The sequence below is a fragment of the Quercus robur genome, chromosome 7 (assembly GCF_932294415.1).
Source record: "Quercus robur chromosome 7, dhQueRobu3.1, whole genome shotgun sequence".
Taxonomy (NCBI): domain Eukaryota; kingdom Viridiplantae; phylum Streptophyta; class Magnoliopsida; order Fagales; family Fagaceae; genus Quercus; species Quercus robur.
This window is the reverse complement of record NC_065540.1, coordinates 11,261,212-11,272,384: the sequence shown is the minus strand read 5'-3', so window position 1 is coordinate 11,272,384 and position 11,173 is coordinate 11,261,212. Positions and strand designations below refer to the sequence as shown.

General features: G+C 32.9%; 2 protein-coding genes across 3 annotated transcripts; one reads left to right on the top strand and one right to left on the bottom strand.

Annotated features, from left to right (window-relative positions):
* Positions 1-553: 553 nt before the first annotated feature.
* LOC126692232 (uncharacterized) lies at positions 554-2,007 on the top strand. Its single transcript, XM_050387759.1, has 2 exons — positions 554-1,277; positions 1,598-2,007. The coding sequence occupies exons 1-2, from the start codon at positions 738-740 to the stop codon at positions 1,628-1,630; spliced, it is 573 nt and encodes a 190-aa protein (XP_050243716.1). The 5' UTR covers positions 554-737; the 3' UTR covers positions 1,631-2,007.
* LOC126692231 (putative HVA22-like protein g) lies at positions 1,397-4,730 on the bottom strand. Of its 2 annotated transcripts, XM_050387757.1 has the most exons (8): positions 4,579-4,730; positions 4,342-4,456; positions 4,127-4,195; positions 3,912-4,010; positions 3,108-3,164; positions 2,933-2,996; positions 2,635-2,847; positions 1,397-1,871 (listed from the first exon to the last, which is right to left on the bottom strand). In XM_050387757.1, exons 3-8 carry the CDS (start codon positions 4,156-4,158, stop codon positions 1,572-1,574), a joined length of 765 nt encoding a protein of 254 aa, XP_050243714.1. In that variant the 5' UTR covers positions 4,159-4,195; positions 4,342-4,456; positions 4,579-4,730; the 3' UTR covers positions 1,397-1,571. The 2 variants fall into 2 exon arrangements, with proteins under 2 accessions (XP_050243714.1, XP_050243715.1); XM_050387758.1 differs by lacking the exons at positions 3,912-4,010; positions 4,127-4,195; positions 4,342-4,456; positions 4,579-4,730 and adding an exon at positions 3,245-3,851.
* Between the last annotated feature and the right edge of the window lie 6,443 nt (positions 4,731-11,173).

The following is an 11,173-nucleotide window of genomic DNA, read 5'->3' as shown; positions in this document are numbered from 1 at the left end:
GGTGATTGGTTTTTTTTTTTTTTTTTTTCCTGTTTTGTTGGTGGTTTCTGCCTCGCTGGGTGTGTGTGATGGTGGGGTGGTGGTGGCTGTTAGGGCGGCAGTGGTTGTTGGTGGCTGTTGTTGCGGCAGTGGTGATGTGTCGTTGTTGTTGATGGTAATGAGAGGGAGTAGATAATATATTATTTTAATGTGTAGTATATATTATTTTAATATATAGAATTGAAGGATAAAACATCTGATAAATGAGATATTGTAAAATAATGTGGTAAAATAATAAAGTAGGTGTTTGGTGTGGCAAAATGACATAATTTTTGTCACAGCTGCTGTGGATGCTCTAAAGTGGCATTACCCAATTTATAACACTTTAGATTAATACATAACAATATATTTAAGATTTTTTTAATTTGATAGTTGGGAATGAAGTGTTAATCAGCTAAGTCATATTGATTGTGGATAAGGATTATCAGCAAAAAAAAAAAAAAAAAATGATCAGAAATAGAGGCAGATAAGGAATCTAAAAATAAAAAACAGAGAGACAAAGGTGATAACTCAGCACAGATAAAACAGAAACTGAAAGTCACAGTCAAAGTCATGGACAATTATTGCAAAATAGGAAGCCGCCGGAGCCCAAAAAAAAAAGCCTAACCACAACACCGACCCATTATAAAAATATCTCGCCACAACAAAACTCAATCTCTCTCTCTCTCTGAAAATCCCTATACAATTTACTCAAAACCATGGACGACTCCACCGCCACAAACTCAGACCCACCACAGCCCTCGCCGCCGCAACAAACTCAATCAAAACTATCATCAACTCGCCGCCGCAGGCACTCGATCGCCACCTCCGTAGTCGTCCCCACAAGACTCTCCTTCTCCGCCGCCGCCGCCGCCGCAACAACGACGAAACCGCTCCAAAGCTTCAACACCTTCCCCCACCACCAAAACGGCACCGTATCGCGTCCGCCGCCGTTGGATTACGACGAGATACTCTCGCTCAAGTGCTCTCCTCCTGAAACCTACACTTCCTTAAAAGACATCCTCCCCGTCTCGGCCGCCGTGAGCTCCCCCACCACCGCCTCCGCCGCCGCCGTGTCGTCCGGGTACCAGATCTCAATCCGCAACCGCCTCGTCAAGCAGGCCGCTTGGGCCTACCTCCAGCCCATGTCGTCCTCGCCGGGCTCCTCCGGCCCACACTTCCTCCACCGCCTCTGGCTCTCGTTCCTCTCTTTCTTCAAACGACACGTCGTTCCCGGCTTCACCTATCTCCTCCACCAGGTACTCCGCGCCTGTGACTGCAGATAACGGTCCTTTCTTTCTTAACCAAACACTTCTTTTTTTCTTTTTTCATTGTCCCAATGACCCAAAACGAAAAAATAAAACGAAAACAAAACGACTTGTCGTAAAGTACAAGGCTTTTTTAGCATAGGAAATATGTGTAATTAATGTGTGTATGTTACAATGGTAGGGAAAGAATGAAATGAATTGAATTTGAATTTTTACATATATATATATATATATAAATATTTTTATATGTTACAAATTTGTACAATTCTTTTGTCTCTCTCTTTCTCAATTGTGTGGTTTTGAGCGCCTAGACTTTAGGCCAGCTTGGTGTTGCCTTGGGCTAGTAGGGGAGGTGGCGCGGCTGGGCTCCAATTGTTGGTCTCTTTGCTTTTGTTGGTGGAGGAGGACTTGTATCAGGTTGGATTTCGGTGGCTCGGCCACGTTGCGGTCGATTGTTGTGCCGGGCAATGGTGGGGCAGTTGGGATCGGAGGCCACTTCATGCCATTGCCGTTGGCTGTGCCATCGAATGTTGGCACATTTGGAGGTGGATGTTGTGTGCTTGAATTATTGTTATCGCCCTTTTTCTGCAAAAAGGTTTTTGGTTATGAGTTTTGAGTACTAACACTTGTTGTGAGTGGTGTAATTAAAATGTGTAATGCAAATGGGAATTATGGTAGTTCTTATCTATCAGAGGAATACATTGTTGTTGTGTTAAATTTACATTTCTGTATGTTTTTAATGAATGTGGGTGATTAGCAAGATGTTCCCAGCATCGTAATAAGTTATTTACTGAGAAGATATCTCATGCATCCTATATATATATTTATCTTTTTCACAACATGAGGGTCACATGGCTGTTTAGGATGTTAGTTGCTAGTTATGTACTGCAACGACAAGTTAAAGATTCTAGCTTTGGTTTTTCAAATTCATGGATGACATTTCAAGAGGCATTTGGAATGTTATTTATTGAAGCAAGGGATGTTATCATGTTACTTACCCAAAAAAAAAAATGATGAGGGATATTAGGCACTGTTTGAATCTTTACAATTTACGAAGTACAAGGGTATAAGGGAAAGGAGCAGAGATTTCCTAACATTACTTCTCTCTAATGATAAGTATAATTTGATCATGTTCTTTTCCTCTGCCTCAAATTGTTCGAGATTCAAAAATTTGAAATGGGGGGCTTTGACATGGAATTATTACATTAATCTCCGTACCAATAAATCTGTGTGATCTGATTTTGATTATGTGGGTGGGAAGCTAATAAAGCTCTAGGGACTCATGAACTAAGCCTGGTTAAAATATGCACAGGGGAATGAAGGGACAAGATGGAATAAGAGAACCTACCTCTGTGCGAGAGTGTTTGAACCTTGCAGACTGACCCATCAAGTACTCAACGACTTGGAAGAATGCTGACTGCCCTAATTCGGAGCAGTTTTGATAATAGAAAATGGCCAAATCCCAGGCCCTTAACCTCCACTCCTGCATCTTCCTGTCAATGTCTGGTTCGCGCTTAGACACAAAAGGCCGCAACACGGTTTCATAGACATAGCCGCTTCCCTACATGATGCACAAAAAATGTTTCGTAAATCAGACACAAACATGGTGATATATGAAATTATGATTCTACTATTGCTTTTTTTACCTTGGTTTTGGGATACCATAGATAGATAAAGAGTGCCAGCTTCAGCTCACCATACATGGGCACCCTTCACAAAAAGATTAGCATAAATTAAATTTCCAGTTAAATAAACAGTGCATATATAAACAAATAGTCAAATACTCGTTGTTGTTGTATACATACAAAGACCTACACATACCATGAAATGAATATATCCCCAATCCTCTCAAGAATTGTGAGCATAGCCACGATGATCCTGCAGAATTGATGACAAATTGAGATTTAATTCATGTGCTATAAAACATAATCAAAAATATTAGATTGGGTTTGGTTTACATCTAATGCACACGAGTACTAGAGAGAAGACTTAAGACTTATTAGATCAATATTTTTAGATAAACATTGATGAATTTTGTTCTGAAATGATGAGATGGTCATAAAATTTAAGGGTTTCAGGTATCATTCTTCAATAACATACAACCTACTATCATCTAGTACCGATTACCAAACTACACGGCTATGCCATAAATCAAAATTAATTACATGATCCTGATGCCCAACTAAAAGACTTGCGGCTCGTAAACTCTCATAAATTCCTTCCCTGTCTTGTTTTTATTTCATTCACAGTAATTTGCTATCATTGGACAATAACCGAAAGCAACAGCCAACAAGGCAGAGACATTAATAGGTTCGATAATATGTTGACCTTGGGACATTGTGGGTCATTTCACCTAACCCATTTGCTAATTTGTTTCTAGGCGGCAATACATTCCTATATTTTATTTGTATTTCTCCTATGAACCTGTAACAGATCAAACTGAACTGGGGAAGGTCTTCTAATATACGACTTCAATTTGAAAAAACAATTACAACCCATTAATTCTATCAATCTCAACCTCAAGGTCATGGATCAGAACACATTAAGGCCACCAATTAAAACACTCTAAAAATGGTAATATATTACAAAGCCCATATTTTTTAAAGCGAAGAAAATGCTTGTTACCAATATTGACACCAAAACCGGAGTTCTTCAATACCGACCCTGTTCTTCTCCATCGTTTTGTAACACTCCAATGCAGGATATGCATACCCCAGAATCAGCCTGGTACCCAAAAAGTAAAAAAGCACAAAAAAAATAAAATACAAATAAATAAAAAACATTCTAATTCCAAAAATCAAGATCTAAGATAAACATCTATGAGTGCAGCAAGAACTCACACAAGACATCTGGTTATGAAATCTCCCAACATTTCAATTCCTTATACGTTAAACAACCGCCAAAAATTCCTGCAAAACAAGCAATAAAAATTCCATCTTGATTAACCAAATTCACTTGAGACAAAAGAAATTCATCGAAGAACATAATGGAACAAAGACAAAAGAATTCATCATTAGTAAAAAACTTAACCAAGTTTGTGATCAGAAGTAATTACCTTCTATCTAAACCAAAAGAGAAACTACAAAACTGGACCTTTTTTGTATCTGAAAGATTAAAACCCACCAAAGATCATGTACAGTTGACTGGTTCAAAGTTCGAACACTGCTCTCCTATGAAAAAAAGAAAACTAATGTATATAAAAAGCATTCACAAATATTGAAATGAAAGGTTATTCAAACGTGTTATATGTGATTAGAGATGCTTTATTAGAAGGAAAAATGGAAGTTCGTACCTTTGGATGAAGGATCTCTGATTCTTTGAACCGAATGTCTCTCTCTTGGGGTGAAAGAGAGAGAGAGAGAGAATTTGAGAAGGAAAACAAAAAAAACTGGCAAGAAAGCTTGAATTAGAGGAAAAAAGAAAGTTCCTAGTATTTATAGTAAACAAAGATTAGGCAGTTATTAAAGGTAAAAAGAAAAAAGAAAGAATAGAGTATACTTATTATTGAAGATTTCTTGCCACGTACGCTTCTTTGTCATTTTACACGCAACAACGTTGTGTGATTTTCCGGGATTCTTCAAAAAACGAATTTACCGTTTGGCGGTTGGGTTCTGTGAAGGGTGTTTTCGTCATTTTCTGGAAAATTTTGTTATACGGTGTGGGAGTCCTCATTTTGCTTGTGATGAGTGAGCTATTGCGGCGACTTTTTCCACGTGACTCATTGCTTTTGGAAGTCCTGTATCAGTGCACAGTAACTTAGTTTAGTTTAGTTTATTTTATTTGGGGTCAGCATGGGTTAGGTTATGAACTTAAATTAAGGATTTATGAGTTAAGGTTTAGCTGTTGGGATGGAATTGGAGTTTGATTTGTGAATTTTGTACCCAGGTGACCAAGTCTTCAATGCGTGGTCCACGTTGTAGTTTGGTTCCATAAAAATGGCTCTTACTATTCCACAATAGTTTTTAAATCGAAATCAAATAACCATGTGAGAGAATTTGGTCCCCATAAACCCAACAAATGGTAACAAAGTGCTAATCCTTACCTAATAGCCTAACCTTTTGATTTTGGAGATAAATCTTGTTTGTTTTTAGAGATAAATCTTCTTCGATTTTGTTTTTACCTAACTAGGCAGTGTTATTCAATTTTCAGAAATAAAAATATTATGTACACAACATTTTCAAAATAAATCTTAAATGAAAGGTTATTATTGATTGTTACGGATGGACAAATAAAATAATTTTAGTTGTAAATTCATATTAAAATCAATAACAAATTATTACTTAAGGATTTTTTTGGGTGGCGTAAATTCAAATTAGTCTCTTCCCAAATATATATATATATATATATAAAATAAAACTTTTCTTTAAAACTAAAATATAATAAAACTCAAGTACAATTCTTTAAGGATTTTTTTAGATTCTCCAATTAAATTTAATCATGTGGTTATATTAGATCAATAAACCATATGATTAATTTAATTGTTGTTGATAAAAATGACAACATTATTTGTGCTCAGTGCTCATGTTTAAATTAAATTGAGGAATGTAAAATATAACATTTAAGAAATTGTACCAAACTAAAAAATAGTAAATAAATATATAGGCAAAAGATTAAGAGGAAATAATTCCCATACATGATCAATGTATATTTAAACCTATTTTTTTGATACAAAATAGAAATTATACTTTAACTTAATTTAAGTGCATATGTGTGTAAAGTTTCCTCTTGAAAACTTGAACTTCTGCCTTTATTCCTTACACCACACTAGAACTTCGTAATGTTTACTCAAACCTATTAATTATAGGTTCTAGTGATCTTATCCAAGAATCACTCTCTTTAATTTAAAATTAGGAATAAATATGTCTACCATTTATATCTCCCAGTCCTCATAAAAACAGAAGTCTTGAGAACTGAGTAAGTAAGGACTTTGACCTTGCTAATATGTAAATCTCAAATATTTAACTTATAGGTTTTAGACTTTTAGTATTTGTTTTTGTTACTTAATGGATGTTAATGAAATCGTTCTGTAACCCAAAAAAAAAATCTTTACTTGGGAAAGAAGGCAAAGTTTAATTTGAATTGGATCTGTGAGGGCTTAGACCCTTGACCTAATTTTTTCAATTTTTTGCCTAATGATGCAAAAATTTTATAATCAGAATAATGTATCACGTAACTTCGTTCATCTCTCCATGACGACATGGCTTAGGCTGTGGTCAATTACTGAGAATTTGAGTAGTATGAAAGCATCACGCATGACAAAAAGATCAATAAATTTATTTATCAGTGACCTAAGGTCTTTGGCCTTAAGTTTAATACTGACACGCTTAATAGACCAATCTAATGATAATGATAATCTTCTAAAAAAAATTAATGATAATGATAAATAAATATAAATACTTAAAAAAAAAAATCAAATTAGGTTGATCTTCCTGCTTTTTTCCCAAATTCAAATATGAAATGTATAAGAAGCTACCTTTTCAAGTTTGACAAATTCATTGGCATCATTGCATAGGTAAAATTTTAATATCTGTAGAAGTTCTAGAATTTTCTCAATTTTAAACGTTAAGTCAAAATGCAAAAACATGATGACACTCATTGTAGTTTCAATTCTTCTGTATAACTCTTGGAGGTTTCTATATTCGTCAAAATTGGCCATAGAACTAACTTTTGTTAGTTCTTATGGATAGAAAATCATGTAGCTATCACATGACTATATTAAAAAGACTCTTCAATTGATTCATGTCACTAGTTACTTAATGGTCATGTGATTTTTTCGCTTATAAAAGCTAACAAAAGTTAGTTCCATTAGTCAATTTGGCAGATATAAAAGAAATCTCAGTGAGTTATAAGAAAGAACTAAAACAACATGGGGTGTTTTTACACTTAACCCAAACCCTAGAGGGTGAACTTGCATTTAGGTCTTAATTTGATTGACAGAACCTTTTCTTTTTGTTTTTAATACATATTTCGTTTAAACGGTTCCAACAATTTTTAAAAAAAAAAAAAAAAATTGTAATCCAACAAAAAGGTAATCAATCATTATTTTAGGGCAATCAAAATATGGAAAACACCGTCTTATTCAATTTCAACAATTTTTCCTTTTCATCTCCTAATTTTTGCCGCCATTTTTCATCTAAAAATAAGATTAGTCAACAAATTTAAATGACATGGTATTTTATATTTTTTAAAATTTTATAATACTTAATATGAACTAAAAAGTAAATCTACTTTAAATAAAGAATCATTTCCCAACCAAAAATAAAGTTGCAAATATGAAGACCAATTAGAAAGTAAGAAGCAAAGGGCATCTTATGGAATGATTTGCCTCTCTTAGCACTTCTAAACAATTTGAGGTTTCTTCCTTTAGTTTCACTCATATTTTACTTGGGAATAAAACGAAGGATAAACCAAGATAAAGGATCACGTTTTCATGCCCTCAAATAAACAAAAGAGACTCCGATCTTTGGCAAATTTGTAACTATGACTTGGTCTATTAAAAAATGAAGGATATTGGTTTAAATTGTTGGAAACTTGGACTCCAAGGCTTAGTAGGAGCCACCCATGTGGAAGCATTAGTATTATAAGTTAGAATAGTAGGTTCTAAAGTAACTAAATTTATAAAGTTTTTATTGTCAAATAAAAAACTTGGTTTTAAATCTTGCTTACATTAAATCAATTATTATTATCTTAATACAATTATAAAAATTAATCATCATAAAGCGGATATTATTATGTTCTAATATCCTATTCTATTTATAAACTACAGGAAACCCAAATAAAGAATACCATCATAGGTGCTCTTAGACAAATAGGAACAACAAATATATTCTACTACAAAATTAAACAAATATATCTTGTAAAATTTTGTTTACAAAATAAATGGTAGTCATTGTTAATGCACCTCCTGGCGCCAAATGTCATTATATGCGATTATTGAGCCTTCAACTTGATTAAAGAATTACAAATATAGTATACAAATTAATTAAACTTTAAATAAAAAATCTCTCTCTAATTATGTGGTTTTTGGTGAATTAGGGCAATTTGGTAAGAGATTTCTAATAACGTTGTCTGTATTTTTTGGAAATTCGTGTAAATGAAAAAATATGTGAAAATACATGTAATGTTGTTTAATCACTAAAAACTGTTATTTAAACAACAGTAACAAACAGACCCTTAATAATTCTGCATCCATCTTGTAAAATCACTTTCATCTTTTTATTATTTTGCTTAAAATTAACATTTTCTTCTGGCGTCATTGAATATTCAAATCACAAAGGCTAAATGCTATTCTATCTTATCTTTTCTTTGAAAGAGTTGCATCTGTTTTATCATAATTTATTTGCTTATTTTATGATTATGGGGTTTAACTCACTGGGGGCGTAAAATGAGAATTAGAGATCATACTGCCAATTGTTTTAATTAATTTTTTATTTTAAATATTTGGATCTTCAACGTAATTTTAGGTAAATTGAAGACCTCATTAACATGTTAGATTATTATTAATATTCTTTTATTTCACAAATTGCTTATAATAATATAGCCTTGATTGAATTTTCTTTTGCAATCTTCCGGAATATACCTATTGGTTTGTTTTTTTATGTACCCAAAATTATTGTCATGTTAGTCTGTTAGGTGAACATTTAACCAAATAATGACCAAATTGTACGAAAAGATATTTAAAATATGCCTGGGTTTTTGCTTTCTGGTGTCTAAACTAACCTTTTGGCAATATTATTAACTACTACAAAGTCAAAATAAAAAGTCAACTTGAGCATATATAATGTTAAGTTTGGTTGGAGTTGGTTTAACTCATATAGGGTTGAGCTGATCCACTTAATTCATGTACATGAGACCCACTTTCTGAGTCGTAAAAAATATCCATGTCCTGTTGAAACCATTAACCACGTCTAAGCAATTTCATCGAACTTTCAATTTCGAAGTACAATAATTTTCTTTGTCCAATGTGTCTAGTTCCATTGATTGCCAATTCCTTCGTAAAAAATGCTTTCTAGAAGCTAATTACTTTTCAAATTTGTGGGATACTTATCAAAATTGATAATGCATAATTAGAAAGGATGATAGCAATTCAACTCAATTTTTCTTCTTCTTTCTTTTTTTTTTTAATTATTTTTATTTTAAATTTGTTAGAATGAAAGGTTTTTGTAATCGAACAAGTGACAATCATTCTAGAAAAGAAAAAGAATAAGCAATTAAACCTCGAAATTATTAATCAGTATCTTAATTTGATAATAATTAAACAATTATCATATGTCTAAGATCTTCCTATACCAAGGAACCAACCCAAGAGGCCACAATCTCTTTCTAAAATTTTTAGTCTAACATGTGCTAAACCAAGAGGAAAGTTGGTGGAAATTTGTTTTTGATAACGAACCCATATATGGACAATATGAGAGTTGGTCGAATTGATTAGTAATAAGTTGACAATAGTTTGCAACTGTTGCGATCCTCTTGTTGTTGACAAGTTCTATTTTGTGGTTCAAGTAATTCACACTGCCCATTGAATCGAGCTTTCTCTTTTGACGGTATTGCTAGTTGCAGAATAAACTCAGTCATCAACAGGGTTTAGCATGTTCGGTCAACCCTCAAGTGAGTCAAGTCCCTATCCGTGGCCAATATATTAAATATGCATACGTATTTTTTGGGAACTGAACTGAGTTAATGCTTATTAACAATTTGCCTTTTTTAAATAACTTATTTACAATATAATTTAACACGATAAATACTAAATAGACCATGTTAATAAATGTCATATTTGTTAATAAGTTATATTTTAATAAAATTTTAATACCATTCTCATAAGAAATATAAAAAAGTAAAAAAAAAAAGTTATTAAAAAAATTGAATACAAATCCTTCGTATCACTTTTTCTATTTCATTTTATGTTTTATTAATCATAATTTTTTTTTCTTTTCATAAAAAGTTTTTAAATAAATTAATGCCATTAGAGCATTAATTAACTTTTCCATTGTAAATATACAGAACATTTTTTCTATAGCATCATTTAAAAAAAAGTAGTTTCATGAATAATTTTAAGTTTTGTTGGGGTTAGTTTAGCTTGATGGCTTGGGTTTGTCCACTTGACTTTTTCGCCTTATCCACAGTATTGAGTCATACATTTATCATCTATGGAATTAAAAAGTGGGGTTAGATAATTGGAGTCATTGGACACAAGAGAGCACGTCCAGCAATTCCATGCATTTAATTAATAATGAATCCAGCGTCCACTGCACGTCTTTAGTTTTAGTGTTTTACACCTATTTCTTTGATGGATTTTGCTAGTATGTGTAATAAGGACACACAATAATTAATTATTTTTTAAAATATTTTTTTTTAGGAATTCAAAAAGTATTGAAAGCTTTTTTAATTTTCGAAAAAATGTTTTAAAAAATGGATGGTTTAATTTGTGTCCTTAAGGGCATATATTAACCGGACCCTTCTTTGATTTCCAATTCCCCCAAAATCTCAGTGATAACAGAAGCTTTGTTGATTACCAATTGTTCCCAAGTCACATGCTGTGCAAAATTGCTGAGCCGCAGAATTGCATGTGCTTGATTCTACTACAAAACATAGTATTAAATTATTAATAAGTCTTTTCATTGAAGAGGATTAGAGTTGTAATGACTAGTTAGTGTAGTCACTCTCTATATACTTTTCTATTTAGCTCTTTTTCTTCAGCAATAGATTAGGAGACCAAAACTGACCAAAAGATTCGAATCAAGCCCACAAAGTCTTAAAATTAGTTAATATATACACATCAATCCAGATGAAATTATGTGATGATTGTCACCTCCAAAAAGAGTTTGACATATATTCCAAGAGTCCCAAAGAAAGAAAAATCCAATAATTTTGGTTGCTCAATCATCATT